We start from the raw sequence: 21,053 nt of genomic DNA, 5'->3' as shown, positions 1-21,053 counted from the left end.
GAACAGCAGTCGTAGTTCAGTACGGAGTTGTGACAGTTGAGTTGTAGTACTTGGGGACAATCTACTTTTATTTTGTTTCTCGAGGGCCTCTATGTCAGAGATAAGATTATTCATATGTGTCTGCCTCAACCTCTTACTCCTGGCCCCCTGTTGGATCAAGATCCCCCTCGCAAATGCCTTATGGGCATTCCAAAGCACCCCTGGATTTGACACCGATGGGCAGTTGAGTGTGAAAAATTCTTTCAGCTGACCTTCAATCCTAGATCTGGTCGAACCATCCTGGAACAGTCTAGTGTTCGCTCTCCAAATGTGAGTACCTCTATTATTAGTATTGTTGCCGATAGACAGCGTGATCGAGGCATGGTCCGACCAGGTGATGGTATTGATTCGGGCAGCTGTACAGTTAAACAATAAGCATTTGTCTACTATGAACAAATCAATTCTACTATATGTTCTATGGCAATTAGAAAAAAAAGAAAAGTCCTTTTCATCCGCATTGAGACACCTCCATGAATCGAATACTTCATGAGCCCTCAGGGATTCTCCCAAGGACGCCGGAGCTCGTTTGTGAACTGCCGTGGAGTCTACAGAGGGGTCCGGGGTGATGTTGAAGTCTCCACACAGTAAAACTCTACCCCTCTCTATAGCCCTTATTTTCTTCATAACCTTGTTGAAGAAACGGACTTGCCCATGGTTTGGTGCATAAATGTTCCCTATCGTGTAGGTAGTAGAGTCAATGTCACATATCAGGATCAAAAAACGTCCCTGGGGGTCTGCTACCAATGAATGCAGCTTGAAGGTTACAGAGTTCCTTATGGCTATCATCACTCCCTTCTTTTTCTCATCCGCATTGGCGTAAAAGTAGTGTTGGAATCGGGGATGACTGCACTTAGGGGGGGAAAACAGAGTGAAGTGAGTCTCCTGGACGCACAAGACGTCACAATGCTGGCCCATAGCCTCTTTCCATAATGAACGCCTTTTCGCCGGGTGATTAAGACCCTTGGCATTGATTGACATGAATTTTAGCGCCATTTGGTAGTGTGATATGGTGGGGTAGCATAAGGTGAACAGCTCTTACTCACTGTCAGGTGAATGTCCAGCTTTAGTTGCATTGGCTGAGGTGTCTGTTGAGGCCATCGATTCTTCAAGTGTCCAGATGGTATGGGCTCCAAGCATTTGTAGAAACGTCGGTTAGATCCGAATGGGGAGAAAAACAAAAACATAAGTATACAGCAACAAAAAAAAAAACAGTCAACACAGGCTAATAGCCCAACCAGTGAAAAGTGAACAAGAGTGTGGCCCATGGCCACTCAAATAAACTGGGGTAGGAAAGTCCGAGCTGTAAGTGTCACACGGACCGCGCAGATTCCTCCCTCAGCAGGTGAATATATGGCATGTTATGCCCATCCGATCTATTTATGGGTGCGGGCATTTCTCGAATTCACTTTGTGCCAGTCCTGAGGTGGTGCAGAGCGACTTGGATTCGCTGGGTCTTGAGATTGGGGGTCAGGTGTAATCCCCCACGATTTAAGGAAGGCCAGCCCCCTTGCCATAGAGTCGATCACATAGTCCGTTCCCTCCTTAGTGACAATCAATTTCGTCGGGAAGCCCCACTTGTAGCTAAGGTTGTGGTTCCTGAGTGCCTTCGTTATTGTGTTTAAATTCCTGCGTTTCTGCAGCGTAAATTGCGACAAGTCAGCATAAAATTGTAGATTATCGTATGGTACTGGGATTTTCCCTTTCACCCTGGATGCTGCCATCAACTTTTCTTTGGTATAGTAAAAATGAAATCTCATAATAACATCTCTGGGTATGTTCTCTGATAGATAGGAGGGTTTGGGCAGGCGGTGGATTCTGTCAACATTAAAGTCCAGCTCCTTCATGTCAGGGAGGGTTGCAGTCAGAAGCTGGGAGACATACTGGCGCAGCTCAGCCTGTTGCACTGTCTCAGGGATCCCCCTTATCTTAACGTTGTTCCTCCTGCTTCTGTCTTCTAAATCTGCCATTTTCGTTTTAAGTGCCTCCAGCTCATCCTCCCTCCCATCATTAGCATCCACCAGGTCATTTATTGTGTCAGCAAATTCTCCCATCTTAACTTCCACATGTGTCACCCTTTCTGTAACTGAGCCCAGTTCTTTGCTAAACTTGTGCAGGCATGACACCATGTCAGTGTGCAAGGAGCTTCTCAGGGAAACCAGCATTTCCTTTAGGACAGTGTCCATGACTGGCTGATTGGCCGTGGGGAATGTATCAATGGAGTCAGGGAGCTCCCTCGTGTCCTCCCTAGATTCCTCCCCAGAGATAAATAAAGCGCTCACCTCTTCATCCGCTGCATCCGCTCTGAACCTGGATTTTTCAGGGCTCCCCGAAGAAGGTGTAGGTGGAGGAGAAGTGGATGATCTAGGAGGACTGCTCCTTTTGTTGGTTTTGCTGGTTGGGTATTGTTGTAGGCGCGGGCCCGCCATCGGCGTGGATGTCGCTCCGGCGCCATGTTGCTTGGCCTCGAGGGGATAGAACTCGGTCAGCTTCTGGGGCCGGTTCCCCGATTTTTTGGGCTTAGTCATGCCCGCTGTGCAGGAGGTCTGCTCTGGCACTAATCCGCCGTGCAGGGCGGTGTTTTTGCTGCTCGGATGGGCTGCTATAAGCCGTTGTCTGCCTGCTATTGCTGGAGCTCCGCTCTCAAGCGTCCATCGCGGTCCTGGCTTCCATATTTTTATTTGCTTGCATTGGATACCCAGAACATATACCATATGCAGATAAGGACTTTAGATTTTCTTTAGCTTTCCTGATCTGCATACTTGTTGTAGGTCAGTGACTCTACATTAAGGGCCACCTCACACCACATGCGTTTTTGTTGTGTGTGTGTGTGTGTGTGTGTGTGTGTGTGAACCAGCCCTAAAGCTAGTGGGTCAACTGGAATTTTCAGGATGTCAGCAAATGAGGGTCGGGGTGCGTGGAAGTGCTATATTTTTGGCTAGGGATATGCTACAGAAAACAATTGGAAATTGGGAACATGTAAATTGAGGCTAGTAGAGCTCAATGCTTTTACCCTAATGACAGAGGTGTGACTAAAACCTTCATATACTGTATATGTATGTATGTTGTTTTTGTTATTTTTTTTTACGTTTTTAGGAGTATCAGGGGTCTAAACAGACCTCTTTCCTTGATCTCCTTTCTCTGTCTCAAAAGGTGAAACATCAATTTCCATCTCTTCATTTTCAGCTGCACTCAATGGGCAGGAATAGTGCTGTACAGAGCTTTCAGTTTAGGGGAGCACTCAGGGGCAAATAAAAAGAGGAGGAAGCTGGATAGGAGGAGCGCTGGGGGTGGCATATAGAGGAACTGATCCCCTCCATTTTCCTCCTGCAGCCACTGAATGCCTGCGGAAGGGAGAGGAGGAGAAGCAGGCTTTTAACGGCTGCAGGAGGAAAATGGAGGACATTGTTTTTTTGCCTCTATATGCCACCCATCCTATCCAGGTATACAGGTTAGCAGGGTTGACGACCTCCCGTGACTTTTTTTTTTTTACTGACAAAATGTGAAAAACTTACTGACCGAGCATAGTGTTTACGGACAACCTGAAATATGACAAACTCCTATTCTAAACTAAGAATATTAATATTTAAATCGTATAAACAATATTTAAACACCAACAATACTCATAACAAGTGATCTATTGGCTTTACAGTAAAAAACTTAAAACTGAGTGACAAAATGTGAGCATGACTAGGATTATAAAGGGATGCCCCAACCCTGGGAAAAAATAGAAAAATAAGTTATATGTTCTGAATAGCATGACACGGCAAATAGTATGCATGGCCAGATTTTGCCAAACAGTAAGGGGCTAGTCACTATATACACTACATATATACATATATATATATATATATATCTATATCTATATCTATATATCAGTCCTTGTACACACAAAATACTCCTAATTTATGTGCCACAACCTGTATTCCAATATTGCAATTCGGTTTATCCTATAAAAAGGTGTCTCAAAATATATTTATTTTTTTAAAGGCCATTTTAGAATGATTATTTGGCAATCATTTTTATTTGCAGGTTCAGTATTTTGCCTTGTTTAGTTGCTATCTAAAAGGGGTTTACATGAAGTGTTTGTAAATACTTTTTTTTTTTTTTTATGTTCAGGACTAAAGCATTAAAGTGGTATTTATTTGGTTATGTTTATATAAAATATTGCATATGAATATATTTATCATTTTCAGTAAGCTCTAGACCACAGGTGTCAAACACAAGGCCCACGGGCCGAATTTCGGCCCTCCAGGCCATTTCATGTGGCCCTCGAAACCGCTCATGCAGCTGCAGGAGTGCTTCAGCCCTCCTCCAGAACCCTTTCTTTCTGCTTTCAAGCAATGCATCCAGCTTCTTCCCAGCAGCAGCATAAGGAAATGGGATGCACTGTGATATAAGGCAGAGTGGGGACTCAACTTCTGATGGTGGGGTGGCTCTTGACATCTAATGTAAGGGGAGGGGATGCTCTGGACATCTAATCTTACAGATACAACCGGCCCTTTTGAGGACATTCATAATGCTGATGCGGCCCACGATGAAATTGAGTTTGACACCCCTGCTCTAGATGGCTTTTCTGCAGGCAGTTCATTGCTATGCTGTGAATAGCGAATGTTGTTAATAGTTCTTTAGCAGGTTACATTACACACGATGACATAACCTCTCCCCCTGTTTAGCTGAGATGGGACAATGTACTTATTTTTGTTTAAAAATAAAAAAATCACAAAAATACAGTGGTAAGAAAAAAGTATGCGAACCTCGGTTTTCTGCAGTAATTTGCCATAAATTGTGATCTGATCCTCATCAGTGAATATGATGCATAACTGGACTATTCAATAGTTTTTTGAATAATGCCCAGGTTGAATGTTCAATGAAAACTATATGTCAAAGCAATTAGTGGATCTAGATATATAGGCAGCTGAACTAAAGGCAAACTCCTTTCTTTTTGGAGAATGTATGTGCAGAAGGTGGGTGAGATTTGGATCAGTTGTACTTTTAGACCTCTTTTACACTGGATACGTTTTTCAGGCACTTTAGTGCTAAAAATGGCACCTGTAAAGCGCCTGAAAAAAGCCTCAGCAGCAATCCCAGTCTGAAAGCCTGAGCGCTTTCACACTGGGGCCCTGCGCTGGCAGGGCGTCAAAAAAAAAAGTCCTGCCAGCAGCTTCTTTGCAGCGCTTTAGGAGCAGTGAATACACCGCTTCTAAAGCGCCCCTGCCCATTGAAATAAATGGGTAGCCCCGGCAAAGTGACTTTGTACTGGTGCTTTGCAAGCACTTTTTTAACCCTTTTTTGTCTGTTAGCGGAAGTTTAAAGTGCCCCTCTAGCGGCCGAAAAAGCATTACAAAAACTATGGTAAAGCGCCGCTAAACATAGCAGCATTTTACCGCCGACGCCCGGGTGCTTTCAGTGTGAAAGCACTCTTAGGCTGGCAATACACGGTTCAAATCTCGACCGGTTCAGCAGGAACCAGCCGAGATTCGAACCCTTAATGGGCAGGCTGAATGTATCAAGTTGATCGATCAACTTGGGTACAACCAACCTGCTGGGTTCTCTTGCGATTATCGCTAGCAGCTGCTAGCTATAATCACTGTCTTCCCCATCCCCCCTGCCGGGAGCAGACAATTGATGATTGCCTGTCAGCACTGTCTGTGTTGATGGGGAAATTGTGCAAATTTGGAAGAAATTTGCACCGTGTATGGCTGGCCTCACAGGAAAGGTCAAGATAGGAAAATGGCTTCAGCTGTCGGTTTTTTTTATATGCTCCGTTGGAACTCCACTTGTTTATGTCCAGTTTACGTTAAGGCTGGGTTCACACTGGTGCGACGTGGGAAACCCTGCCATTCAGTGCCGGTTTTCAGCATCGCCCCTGAATCACACAGTGGTTCACACTGAGATCTGCGAACCGCTGGGGGTGTCGATGTAAAGTAAATGACATCCTTAGATCAGTACTCGGAGTGCAGTGCGAACTGTAAAATGGTGCAGGAATCGGATGACATAGGTGTGAACACTCGTGCAATCCGATTACTGTGCGGCCCAAAAATAGGGTTCTGTACCACTTTGATGCGAATACGATGCAATTTCAGCCATACAGTCTGCACAGCAATGCGGTGCGAATCACATGCAATGTCTGGCATCGCACTAGTGTAAACCTAAACTAATTGCAAAAACATATCTTTTTGCTTGCTGTTTCTTTGGGCATGTATAAATGTATTTTTTTTTCGAATTCTGTGATCTCTTATGAATTTTTAGTCTGTTCCCTGTTGATTTGTCTGGATTATTAGATAACCATGTCCATGTTTTTTATCACTGTGACTATGTAGTACTTTGCATGAATATCAAAACAAAGAACCTTCACGTATATTGATGTGCTCACTATTAATGAGCTTCCAAAAATGTGATGGTGAAGTTCAGCATGTTGTAGTAGTCTTACAAATAAAGTAAATTTTTATTTATATCTCTTTCTTCAAATTGTACATTTTTATCTCCAGGGCCTGAAGTATCTTTGCATTCCAGCATCTGATTCCCCAAACCAAAACTTGTAAGTAATCTTTTCTTCTTCTGTTCTACATGTAGACAGTACAATTTGCACATTATTGTGTATGTCACCAGGCCTCGAAAGACCGTTTGCATCCCATTGGTATTAAATACTTATCGGCTTCAAAAAAACAAACCTGAAGTATGTACTGAAAGTAGAACTATAGGAAAAACTTTTTTCTTTTTAAATAGCGTAAGGGAGAATTATAACCCCTGTCAGATTTTTCGCCATCTGTGTCCCGTTACAGAGATTTCCCTTCATTTCCTGTCCCATAGCCAAACAGGAAGTGAAGGTAAATTCCATCAATTTAAGGGAATTCCTTGGTCAGGTCACCAGAACTAGTGTCCCTATTGGAGGATTTCTCCCCTGTTGCTTGTCTGGGGGAACCCAAAATGTTTGATTTTTCTTTCACTTTCAATGGTAATGGTAAACAGGACACATAAAGTGGGTGAATCTCCTTAACAGGGACACAGACCGCAATATAAACTAACAGGTGTCCGAATTTCTCTCCACTCTATCCAAGACTAAAAAAAGTTTTGCCTTTAGTTACACTTTAATGACCACATTCCACAAATAACCACTAAATATGCCATACAATCCACAGGGCATGAACCGTAATCCACAAAGATCGTAAGTTTAATGATATGAAGCATGTAATCAAGACACGCGTAAAAATCATGGTAGAAATTAAAATATCCCGCATCAGATATATCGCCCTCCTTTAGTGTAATGCCACTCAAAATGAATTCTAAAGTTTATGTGAAGTATATATGTTGAAGACTTTGTGATGACAGGCATACGTCACAAAATCAGCAATGCGATGTGAATCCCAATGACGTCCTTATTCAGTGCAGTCCCAAAAAGCTTTAGCTGGTTTACTCCGGCATCAATGGCATCCCTCTACAATACATTCCAAGGGTCATCAGCTCACACTGTTCCTTAAAAAGAAAATTTGATCTCCAGCAAGGCCAAGTGGCTGCAATATAGTCTTGGCTGACCACCTGTTGCTCCCCAGGTCGGCTCGGGGATGTATGTGGAGAGACGCCATTGATGTCTGAGTATACCATCTAAAGCTTTCTGTGACCTCTCTGAGGAAGGGGGTCATTGGGATTCAGTAAGCCTTGCATCCTGCCACTATTTATGGTGACGGGTGCACACAGTTGGCACTTTTTTTAGGAACAAGGAAGTTTATTTATCTCACACATTGAAGGATAGCCTTTTGGTTTCTTGGAATTCAGGGCCTATTTCTGATCACATCTATATGCTCTGTATGAACATTGATTTATTTATATTTTTTCATGTATTATTACTGTGGGGAAAATTAACTATTTGATCCCCAGCTAATTTTGTAAGTTTGCCCACTTACAAAGAAATGAAGGGTCTATAATTTGTATCATAGGTGTTTTAAATGATAGAGACAGAATATCAACCAAAATATAGAAAAAACACATGATACAAATGTTATAAATTGCCTTCAGTGAGTAAAATAAGTATTTGATCCCCAAGCAAAACATGACTTGGTAATCGGTGGAGAAATTCTTGTTGGCAAGCACAGAGGTAAGACATTTCTTGCAGTTGGTAAACAAGGTTTGCACACATCTCAGGAGTGGTTTTGGTCCACTCTTTTTTACAGATCTTCAATAAATCCTTAAAGGTAATCTTTGTAAAGGTAAAAAAAAAATTCCCCTAAATAGTTTCCTTTACCTTAGTGCAGTCCTTCTTCACTTACCTCATCCTTCGATTTTGCTTTTAAATGTCCTTATTTCTTCTGAGAAATGCTCACTTCCTGTTCTTCTGTTTGTAACTACACACAGTAATGCAAGGCTTTTTCCCTGGTGTGGAGAAAGCCTCTTGAGGGGGGAGGGGGCGAGCAGGCAAGTCAGGACGCTATCTACTTTGTAGATAGAGAAAGGAGCTGTGTGTTAGTGGGCGCCCTGACACTCCTGCTCGCCCCCTCCCCCCTCAAGAGGCTTTCTTCACACCAGGGAGAAAGCCTTGCATTACCGTGTGTAGTTAGACAGAAGAACAGGAAGTGAGCATTTCTCAGAAGAAATAAGGACATTTAAAAGCAAAATGGAAGGATGAGGTAAGTGAAGGAGGACTGCACTAAGGTAAAGGAAGCTATTTAGGGAAAATGTTGTTTACCTTTACAACCCCTTTAAAGTTATTGTAAAGCTTCGTTTTTTTTTTTTTTTTTTTTTATAACAAACATGTTATACTTGCCCCCTCTGTACAAGGGTTTTGCACCGAGTGACCCCAATCCTCCTTTTCTCTCCCCCCCCCCCGCGATGCTCCTGCTCTTCTTGATGGCCCCTACGGAGAACCGCTTTCCATGGGAGCACTTGTGCGGGCCGCTCATCAGTCCTGCTGCTGCATCCATTGACACGGACCGCATGACTCGGCCCCTTTCGAGCTCCTGTGCCACTGGATTTGATTGACAGCAGTGGCAGCCAATGGCTCCTGCTGCTATCTAATGAGGACTGGAGACAGCGGCTGGAGCTGCTGTGCTCGTCCCAGTCGCTGGAACGATCGGGCTCGGGTAAGAAAATAGGGGGGTGCTGCAGCACAAGAGGTTTTTCACCTTAATGCATAGAATTAAAGCAGAGTTCCACCCGAAAGTGGAACTTCCGCACATCTTGAGTCCTCTCCCCCCCCCCCTCTCTGGTGCCACAATTGGCACCTTGTGGGGGAAGGGGGGACAGGATACCGGTCTTTGATAGGTCTCCTTTCCCACTTCCGGGAGTCCGGCCGCCCTCCTCCCTGGCCACCGGGCCAGTAGAACAGAGGAGCGGGCCTCGCGCATGTGCAGTAGGGTTCCCAGCGTGAAGCTGAAAGGCTACACTGCCGGGGTTCCCTTAGCCGCAATAAAGGCGGCAGCACCCGGCAGCTGCGGGTCTCGACATCACTGGACTCAAGGACAGGTAAGTGTCCTATTATTAAATTAGAAAAAAGGGGGAACAATATTGCGCTCATCAAAAAAAAGGCAAAAATGAATGAAATAAGCTGTTACACTAAAATAAGACTAAAATGTAAAAGAATAATGGAAATGTGAATGTAGCGCTAGTGATTCTAGAAAGTCTCACTAAGTGAGTGTGACCACTAGGTGTACACAGTGATAATAATACAATAACGTGAATATATATAAAATTTGTCCACATGGAGAAAAAAGAGATGATAAAGAAATGTCCATCAACATAGCATGTGGAGTGACGTTAAAGGTGGACGTGTAACCATAAGGATCATCAAATGGAACTTTCTTTCAAAGGGTAAGAACAGATGGAATACGCTTACTGGAACCAATGGATCTACCGGTCAGCGACAGCAGCAATTCAGGCATAGGGAATCCCAACAGCGGATAGGCTCAATTTGTTTGGAGACTCTGGCTAGCGGGAACAACGAACATAGCCACTGGACCGAACAAACCACGGTTCGATGAATAATGTCCTGGACTTGTAGACAATACTCGGAGCTCGCAGGGTATCCACCCTGTTTTCAACAAATGTTGAAACGGCTTCAGGTAGGAAATTAACCCTTGTAGGGTCAAATAAAGGGCACGATGGAACAGCTCAAAAAACGTAATCCGCCAAAACATGAAAAGGAAAAAGAAAAACAGTGCTACAATAGTGCAGGTCAAAAAGTATAAATAGGGTTTTATTGTAATTAAACCGGCAGATACATAGAAGTGATCACAAGTATTAGGGTAAAAAGCAATATGGGGAATAGTGTACCAAGCCCTACGTGTTTCGTCCGACTAGGACTTCTACTGGGGCAATGCAATCTTGGATGAGAGCCTTCTTCCCTTGGCCAGAACACTGAAGATGGGTCGTGGTCAGGGCCGTCTTAATAGCATCATGGGCCCCTGAGCAAAGTAATGCTCTGGGGCCCCTACAATGGAGACAGTGCAGATAAACATAAATCAAGTAGGTAGGAGGCAGACAAGCAGAGCTTCCCCTTTTGGGTGGAGCTCCGCATTACCGACATGAACAATCATTCTGTACAGCAAAGAAAGGGTGGGAAAGATCCCCCCAGCATGCTGACTACTCTACACCCCTGATGCCCCCCCCCCAGCACTCTGACCCCTCTACACCCCTGATGTCCCCCCAGCGCTCTGACCCCTCTACACCCCTGATGTCCCCCCAGCGCTCTGACCCCTCTACACCCCTGATGTCCCCCCAGCGCTCTGACCCCTCTACACCCCTGATGTCCCCCCAGCGCTCTGACCCCTCTACACCCCTGATGTCCCCCCAGCGCTCTGACCCCTCTACACCCCTGATGTCCCCCCAGCACGCTGATCCCTCTGCACCCCTGATGTCCCCCCTGCACGCTGATCCCTCTACACTCTAGATATTCCCCCGATTACTGTAATCATATACCATAAGACACCCCTTGTATTGTGATCCCATTACATCCCTGATACCCCCTACACTGTGGCCTCTTTAGATCCCTTCTTTCGAGTCCCGAGCATTCAAGCTGCATGGGGCGGGGTCAGAGCATCCCTGGTGCTCTGGCCCTGCCCCTCCCTGCTGGCTGTGAAATAATGGGTATCATTCTGTACAGCACGGCACACTGCTGCCAGCCTGTCTCCCCTGTGTATCCATCACTCTGAGTGCAATCATGGGGCCTCCTAATGTGCTCCTGCCCATTGAAATCAATGGGCAGTGCCGCCGTACTGCCGGCAAAACGCCACAGTAGCGGCGCTTTGTGGGCATTTTTAACCCTTTTCGCCCGCTAGCGTGGGGTTAAAAGTGCCCCGCTTGCGGCCAAATAGCGCCGCAAATCCGACGGTAAAGCGCCGCTAAAAATGGCAGCATTTACCGCCAATGCTAGGGGCGGCACAGTGTGAAAGGGCTCTTAGTGCAATACATGGCATTGCTGATTTTGATATTTGGGAGGATCTCTCATTTTGTGTTTTTGCAGCTTTTTCCACTTTTAATCTAAGGCACACTTGTGCGGTTTCCTTGTTCTTTTTTATATGTCACAAAAAAATCTCATAAATCGTTATATGCATCAATAGTTCAACACCCAACAATCAAATAAAATATGGAGTCTAAATCTGGATATCTACAGAATCTTGTTTCATTTAGTTATTTCAGGCTGGGTTTCCCCACATCCAGTTTGCATGACAGGAGATGGTTCACACATTTCTTTGGCGGCCATGGAGTGGATTGCACATTCAGAATTTGAAAATGTCTTGTTGTGCATGCTGGGTAAATACATTTGTGTAATGGTGGTAATGATGTCATATCTGAGTTGGCAGATGGCAAAATAACGTTATACCTTTTTGAAAAACAAAAGCCTAACAGACACTGGAGTAAAAAAGTAAAAAAAAAAAGTTAAAGGGGTTGTAAACCCTCAAGGCTTTTCACCTGAATGCATTGTATGCATTCAGGTTAAAAACCTCCAGTGATGCAGCAGTCCCCCAGATCCCCACTTTTACTTATCTGGAATGAGTACACCAGTTCCAGCCTGTGTCTCGGGTCCTGATTGGATAGATTGATAGCAGCGCAGCCATTGGTTATCGATGACGCAGGAGCCAAGGCCGAGTCATGCTGTCTGTGTCAATGTACGCAGCAGCAGGACACGGGAGCACGCCGCACCAGTGCCTCGAGGGAGAGTGGCTTTCCAACGGGGAATGGGAGAGAGGAGGAGCCAGGAGTGAGACTGAGGAACCCCAGAAGAGGAGAATCGGGGCCACTCTGTGTGAAACCAATTGCACAGAGGACGCAAGTATGACATAATTTTTTTTTTTTAACAAACCTTTACATATCCTTTTAAAGGTGATATAAAGGGGAAGTCCCTGTTACTATGCAAAAGCAAACCCAAAATTGATTTGGCTACACATACTAACCTAGAACACTATGCTCTAGTTACAAGGGAAATGTGTCCTATTTATAGTTTGGATGTACTGTATTTTCCTTCACATGGGCACTCAAGCAGATGGGCATAGATGAGCAATTGTTATACCTCACCAAAAACTCCAAATGTAAAGGAAAAGTGTAGTGCATTATCAGCAAGAACACATATTGAGTTATTATTGCAGTACTTGGCCACTTGTTACTTGTTCAGTCTGGAGATTTTGTAGATAAACTGCTTAAAGTGTGTGTTAACCCCCCAAAAATAAGATTTCCTGGTCCCTGAAAGCAGATTAAACAGTGCTTGTGTGTAATCTGCCCCCCTCTAAACTATAAAAAAATACCCTCCCTGAACCTGCCACTTGCTGTATCCCCTCTCTGTACTGACCATGAAAATCAGGGCAACTCAGCCCTGACCAGCATGGTGAGTGCGTCCTTCCATCACACACAGCTGTCCTCTCTGCTCTCCTCTCTCCCCCTCACCCCTCCTTCCTGCATGTCATCTCTTTTATATCCGGGCAGAGCACACTGTCTTTAGGCCGTCACGTGACCCTTGGCCGGTTTACAGGTCTACTGCAGGAGAGGCTGAGCGGCTATGTGATCTCCCTGGCTGACGTCAGAGAGACATCACAGCCCCTCCTGCAGTATCCATCGGCGCTGTACAGCTCTAAATGGGAACTTGCAGCGCTCGTTTTTCTAAAAGACTAATGCAGTGTGCTCTATCAGGCTTATATGGCTCAACAAACCCTTTAAGGCAAGATGGGTTAGCTACTACAGGGCTCGACAAATCCAGGTCGCCAGGTCGCCATGGCGACTAGAAATAGTGTCCTGGCGACTTGGCTTGGAAGGTGGGCAAAAAAAATTTTAAATTTTTTTTTGTGAGCTGGCACCATCTGATGGTGAGCCGTTGGTATTACAAGTTATTACCACCAGATGTGAGCTGGCGCCATCTGGTGGTGGCCGTTGGTATTACAAGTTAAGCATTACAAGTTAAACGGCAATTCTAATGTAATTTTTCACTATTTTCACTGCCATCTTCTTCCCTCTAATTAGAACCCCCAAACATTATATATATTTTTTATCCTAACACCTTAGAGAATAAAATGGCGATCGTTGCAATACTTTCTGTCACGCCGTATTTGCGCAGCGGTCTTGCAAGCGCACTTTTTTGGGGAAAAATTACACTTTTTTTAATTAAAAAATAAGACAACAGTAAAGTTATCCCCATTTTTTTTAATATTATGAAAGATAATGTTACACCGAGTAAATTCCTACCCAACATGTCACGCTTCAAAATTGCGTCCACTCGTGGAATGCCGACAAACTTTTACCCTTTAAAATCTTCATAGGCGACGTTTAAAAAAATCTACAGGTTGCATGTTTTGAGTTACAGAGGAGGTCTAGTGCTAGAATTATTGCTCTCGCTCTACCAATCGCAGCGATACCTCACATGTGTGGTTTGAACACCGTTTACATATGCGGGCACTGCTCACGTATGTGTTCGTTTCTGTGCGCGAGCTCGTCGGGACGGGGCGCGTTTTCTGGCTCCTAACTTTTTTAGCTGGCTCCTAGATTCCAAGCAAATTTGTCAAACCCTGAGCTACTACTATGACTAACTGCACTCAAACTGTTCTAAAATACACAGATTATTTCAACTCTATATCCATTAATCATTAATATTCATTAAATATTTTTTAAAGACAAGAAGTGTAAGTAACTGAATTGGACTTGGTAGAAGCCCCTTGCAATTTTTGTACAGCAGAGCTCAAACTGGAAACAAGGCGGCAGCACAGAGATCCATTTAGTAGTGCTCATGTACGAACAAGGAGCATGCTTGTAGGAAGAGAGAGCAATGTAAACAAGAGAAGAGCGCATCTGTCTAAACTAACATTTGCAAAAGTCTAACTACCGTATTTATCGGCGTATAGCGCGCATAACATGCACCCTAACTTTAAGAGGGGAATTTCAGGGAAAAAACTTTCCACACACCCCTTCGTATAACACGCAGTCACAGTTTTCCCTCTACTTTCAGGGTAAAAAAGTGAGTGTTCTACGCCAATAAATATTACATTGTCATATATTTGCTTCAAACTTGTGGTACAAAAATCTTCTTCCGTCAGTCAAAATATGCGAGATAATTTGGTATGTGCATGAAATTGTATCACATACATCAGATTTGGAGCAAAGAGTGCAATATCCCAATTTTTTAAAACTCGCCTAAGGTAAAATTGTATTTTTACAACACCTGTTCCAAAGTCTTATTATGTCCCTGACGTATCCTGTTAATGTTACCGGACAAAAACTGCATTAATGGCAAATCTAACCTTTTCCTGCAATTCTTTAGAAGTGGGTGCCCTGATTTTATCAAGATTTTGTAAGTTCTACCTCCTGTATCCTGCCTGAACAGAGAATCCTTTCCAAATATAGCATTATCACTGGTATTGGCTACAGGCAGATGTTGTTTAACTGTTTAAGTTATGCTGCCAAACACAGAGGGGGTTATTTACGAAAGGCAAATCCACTTTGCACTAGAAATTGCACTGAAAGTGCACTTGGAAGTGCAGTGGCTGTAGCATTTTAGCTTGCACATGATTGGATGATAAATACAGCAGCGCTTCCCCTCATTTCAGAGCTCCCCCTCAGATCTACAGTGATTGCACTTCCAGTACAATTTCAAGTGCACTTTGCACTTGTAGTGCAAAGTGGATTTGCCTTCGTAAATAACCCCCAATGTCTTATAGTAGAGCATTAGAAGCGTATTGTTGCACTATTATAGATAATAAGTGGGATATACTGTATACAGTTTGTGATAGTAGATTTAGACACATGACCACATCCTGGCACGATCTGAATCTCTCACAAGGAACTTGCTTTTTATGAACAGTAAACAAATGAACCAGAAGTTCACCAGTTAGGAGAGGATATAATGGTCTCTACAAATAGGGGGGGATATACAGTATAAATACACTGTGTATGTATGCATGTACAGTATGTATGTGTATACACACATAATTGGGACACAGGCACAATTTTCATACTTTTGGCTCTGTATGCCACCAGAATAAAATTAAAAGGAAACAATCCAAATGAATTTAAAGTTCAAACTTCCAGCTTTAATTCAAGGGGTTGAACATGCATATCAAGTACAAATTTTAGGAACTGGCACCATTTTTATACAGTCGTCCCATTTTCAGGGGCTCAAATGTACTTGGACAAATTAATCATAAATAAAATGTTAATTTTTTTTATATTTTGTTGAGAATCCTTTTACTGGCAATGAATGCCTGAAGTATGGAACCCATAGGCAGACCGGGTTTCCTCCTTTCTGATGCTTTGCCATTCTCTACCTGCAGATGTCTTCAGTTGTTCTTTGTTTGTGGGTCTTTCTGCCTTTAGCTTTGCCTTCAGCACACGAAATGTATGCGCAATTGGGTTGGGATCAGGTGATTGACTCAGCCATTGCAGAATTTTCCACCTATTTTCCCTCAAAGCTCCAGGGTTGCTTTTGCAGTGCATTTTTGGATCATCGTCCATCTGTACTGTGAAGCGCCATCGAATAAACATTGCTGCATTTGGTTGAATAAAAGCTGCAGAGCTGGAGGTGTGCCTCTGTGTGTCTGTGTAAATCCATGATTTGCATTATAAACTTTTGTAACACTAAGGGGGAGATTTACTAAAATTGGAGAGTGCAAAATCTGGTGCAGCCGTGCATGATAGCCAATCAGTTTCTAACTTCAGCTTGTTCAATTAAAGCAGGAGTTCACTCTAAAAAAATTTAACCTTAGATTGATGCTCATTTTGTCTAGGGGAATCGGCTATTTTTTTTTAAATCGAAGCTGTACTTACCGTTTTAGAGATAGATCTTCTCCGCCGCTTCCGGGTATGGTCTTCGGGACTGGGCGTTCCTATTTTGATTGAAAGGCTTCCTACGGTCGCATCCATCGCGTCACGAGTAGCCGAAAGAAGCCGAACGTCGGTGCGGCTCTATACGGCGCCTGCGCACCGACGTTCGGCTACTTGCGGCTACTCGTGACGCGATGGATGCGACCGTAGGAAGCCTGTCGGAAGACTGTCAATCAAATAGGAACGCTACTAACAAAATGATGAAAGTCCAAAAAAAAAAAAAAAAAAAAAAAAAATTAATCAAAATGAAGAGAGGATAAGGGTGACTTCTGGAACCTCAATAGGTGATCGGATGAAGACTCCTTATAAAACAGTCAAGTATCCTTAGATAAAAGTACAAGCCGCTCACCTTAGCAGATGGACCTGTGGGTGAGCAGCAGGTCGAATGCGCTGTCCCTCTTAATAAGGGGGTATTATAAGATGATAACGGTGCCTCCTCGGTCGATCCTTTTCTCCAAACCGACTTTCAGTGGCGGATGGTCATCTGGTATACTCTCATGTAGTTGAATGGCATGAAAAAGTATAAAGTAGACACATAGTGCTCTCCGTATAGTAACCAAAATACAATAAGTTTATTTAAAATAAAAGTACTCACAAAAGAGGCACTATATCCTAGTGCGTAGAATATGAGCATATATCGATAAAATACCAAGTAGGTGGCTGTCCTGACATCAAAATAGGAAGCCCCCCGCACGCGTATCGTCCCAAGGTACAGGACTTCTTCAGCGGATAAGGGGCTATGGTGTCAGGATTCAATATATACCACCAGGACCTAATTTGGCCAATTGGACAAAACCCCGCCCCTCAAGGTAAGGAAACACCCATGGACATGCATTTAAAAGACAACAACAGACAAAATAAAGAACAACAGATAAGCAGAAAAACTTATGCTACCGGGATGTGCAGGCAAACAAATTAGCCACCATAACCCATCATATGGCTGTAAACAGACAACACGGATCTAATGTACATAAGCAATACTTAAATGAAATAAAATAAATAACCAGTACCTACTAGAATCACAAGATCACGCTGTGCAGCTAAGATAGGCATACATACACAGATGACCAGTACCTACTTGCATAGCGATGACATATTGTGTGGCTCAGATAACACGGATCTAATATACATAAGCAGTACTTAAATGAAATAAAATAAAATAGATAACCAGTACCTACTTGCATCACAAGATCACGCCGTGCAGCTAAGATAGGCATACATACACAGATGACCAGTACCTACTTGCATAGCGATGGCATATTGTGTGGCTCAGGTAGACAGACAAACCAAAGGATGTGTCCATAAACAAACAGTGTCCACCATAGGTCACATGACCGCAACCAGTCACATGACACACCAAAGGCAGGAAGTGCCTATTGGCTGAGAACAGGGCTAGACCAGCCACCCAACATGGGCGGTACCCAAGCGTCATGACAGGACAACGTGGGCGGTGACGAGCAGACACAAGGCTCATAGGGGCTGGCTAGATAACTAAAAGGACGCCCATATAAGCAGCAGTCTAGTGCTAATTAGAACGGGCTAGCAAAGCCAAGCATATGCAACAATGATAAAAAACCATGCCATAAAATATCCTTAACCAACCAAATGGTACAGAAAAAAGGCTCACAAAACCTAAACAAGGCAAATGTCTATAATGCAGAATATCAAAAATGAGGGGGAGGGCAAAAGACAAAATTACAATTGTCCCCGAACTGACCACTTGTCATAGACAAGAACAGAGATACAAAAAATTCATAACTAAATAACCGTGGTCAGCGTGAATACAAGGACACATCACATAAAAACCAAGGATAAAAAGTACAATGAGTGTTTTATACCGTATAGAATTAATCTCCAAACATAGGGAGCCAAAAAAACACGGGCTTCACTCTATGATAGGTGGAGATAATGCGAGATGAAAAAACAAATTTAAAATGAAATAAAAAAGAGACATCAGCACAGCCACCTACCAGGCACATAACATAATAAAATGCAATATACAAATACAAAAATATTAGCTCACAGTCAACACAAGCAAGCACAGAATAAAAAACTGAATAAAAAGACTAACGATCTGAAATAAAACAATTCAGGTCAAATTCTACATTTAACCCCAACGGTACACCTACTTTCAATTCATAAACCCAAAACGACTCTCGCTGGCTGAGATGCCTGATGAAGTTACCACCTCGCCAGTGATTTGCCACCTTTTCTATAGCCCAGAACTGCAATCCAGCCGGATTGCGGTTATGGTGCAGTCTAAAATGTTTGGACACACTGTGGTTGACAAATCCCTTTTTAATATTAGTTACATGTTCACCAATCCTCACATGTAGAGGTCTGGAAGTTCTTCCCACATACTGGAGGCCACAATCACATTGTAGTGCATAGACTACCCCTATAGTGTCACAAGTGATGAGGTCCTTAATTTTGTAATTTTTTCCAGTAACTGAGGATGTAAACTCTTTACGCTTCTTGATATTCTTCTTGGCCTTCCTGCAGGGTCGGCACCTGCCACATGCATGGAAGCCAGTAAGAAAATTGAAGATCCTATTTTCAGTATACACAGGTGGATCTATTACTCCTGGGGCCAGTTTGTCCCTGAGTGAAGGCGCTCTCTTGTAAACAAATTGTGGGCGGTCAGGCAATAACGGGCCCAGTAACCTATCATGTTTAAGAATTGGCCAGTGTTTTTTGACAATATTTTCAAATTTACGGTATTGGATATTAAAGTCTAAGACCATACGGATGCCTGAAGAATCCTTTAGGTCCTTTTTTGGTCTATCTGCAACCAGGGTTTTTCTGTCAAGGTTACGGACTGCTTCCATTTCTCTATCCAACAAATCCCTATCATAACCTTTCTCAAGGAACCGTTTAGACAGAGCCTGTGATTGTGAGACAAAGTCACTTTCTTGGGTGCAATTGCGTCTAAGGCGCACAAATTGCCCCTTGGGTATGTTCAATAACCATTTATTATGGTGACAGCTCTCTGTAGAGATATAGGAATTACGGTCCGTCGCCTTAAAATATGTCTTCAGAATCACCTGGTTGCCATCCTTACTAAGGTCTAGATCCAAAAAGACCAAATGATCCTGGCTGATGTTCCACGTAAGTATAATATTTTTGTCATTAGCATTCAATGAAGATGCAAATTCATCAAAACTAGTTCTATCTCCATCCCAGATCATGATCAAATCATCTATATATCGCTGGTAACAGATAAGTTGCGGGGGTTTATGTTTGTAAATCGCCTGTTCCTCCCAGTGTGCCATGAATAGATTGGCTACGCTGGGCGCGAAACGTGCCCCCATTGCAACTCCTCTGGTTTGGAGATAGAACTGTTTATCATACCAAAAATAATTTTTCGATAAACAAAAAATCAAACAATCAATCAAAAAGTTCTGGTGTCTCTTTGATAGTTCAGAGGACTCAAATGCCCATTTTACAGATGTCAGAGCATCCTCATGACTGATGATTGTATATAATGAACTGACATCTGCAGTAATCAATAGGCAAGTAGAGGAAATCGTCAGAGTCTCTAATATTTGAATTATATGTTTGGTATCCTTAAGGAACGCTTTAGTATTAACGACCAGCGGCTGTAAAAAAGAGTCAATATATTGACCTAAACGTGAAGAGACCGAATCGATCCCGTTTACTATTGGTCTGCCGGGTGGGTTGGTGCTATCCTTATGAATTTTAGGGAGAAAATAAATAATCGGAGTACGGCAAAACAGGGGGTCTAGATATAATGCCTCCTTGGGGCCAAGAACCCCTATATGTTTACCTCTCGCTACCAAATAATGTAATTCACTCTTAAATTCAAGCATAGGATCCCTGGACAGAGTACTATAAGTACAGGTGTCACAAAGCAAATTGACCATTTCGCTCTTATAGTAAGTTTTGCTAAGTACCACCAATCCTCCCCCCTTATCCGCCGGTCGTATCACCAGGTCTTTCCTTTCGGAAAGTGATTGAATGCCATTTTTAATATAAATCGGATCATTAACCTTACGAACCTTCAGTAACTCAAGATCCCTTGCAACCATATTGCTAAAGACCTCGAGATGCTTGGTATCAGTATTCTGGGGGTTAAAGACCGATTTATTCCGTAAATTTGAATATTGACGTACAGATGGAGCCGGAGCACTTGCTGAATGAGTATTCAAAAAATACTTTTTAATATTCAAAGTCCGGACAAATTTTTTGAGATTAACGTAGGTTTGGAATTTATTTAAGTTACGAGTGGGGGCGAATTTTAAACCCTTATCAAGTACTTTAATTTCCTCATCATTAAGGGGTGTCCCACTTAAATTATATATTCCTGCACCTACTGGGGTTTCGCTCTTTTTTGCTCTCCCACCTCCTCTCCTTCCTCTCTTGCTTTTCTTTTGCGTGGTGTCATTCGATCCTGGGTATATTGTTGGGGATGTTGTTGGGGGTGAGGGGTCCACCACCCTCCTGGGTTGGGAGGGATAAAGGGTGCCCCCCTCCCCGCACCTCTCATTGTCCCATGAAAATCCCCTCCTGAGTGGGAGCCTCGATTTACCAAAGGGGTAAAACGATTCTGGGTAGGTAATGAGTATCCATACGGAAGTGGGGGTGGTCCCCTATTATCATGATAATTGAATCCAGGGTGATTATCATAGTTACCTCTAGCGTCATAAGAACCCAATCGATCATTAGGAAAAGGACGATTGGACTGATGATGTTGGTACCCCACA

At 43.3% G+C, this 21,053-nt stretch overlaps 1 protein-coding gene across 1 annotated transcript in view; it reads left to right on the top strand.

Annotated features, from left to right (window-relative positions):
• Positions 1 to 21,053, top strand: part of DUSP22 (dual specificity phosphatase 22) — a 146,684-nt gene that overhangs the window by 97,338 nt on the left and 28,293 nt on the right. Inside the window, exon 4 of the mRNA XM_040353636.1 lies at positions 6,528 to 6,577. Within this exon, the coding sequence (XP_040209570.1) occupies positions 6,528 to 6,577 (50 nt within the window). The remainder of the gene's footprint in view (positions 1 to 6,527; positions 6,578 to 21,053) is intronic.

This window comes from Rana temporaria, chromosome 5, assembly GCF_905171775.1.
Source record: "Rana temporaria chromosome 5, aRanTem1.1, whole genome shotgun sequence".
Classification (NCBI taxonomy): Eukaryota; Metazoa; Chordata; class Amphibia; order Anura; family Ranidae; genus Rana; species Rana temporaria.
Note: the sequence above shows the minus strand (reverse complement) of the source record. Positions and strands in the feature narration are given on the sequence as shown.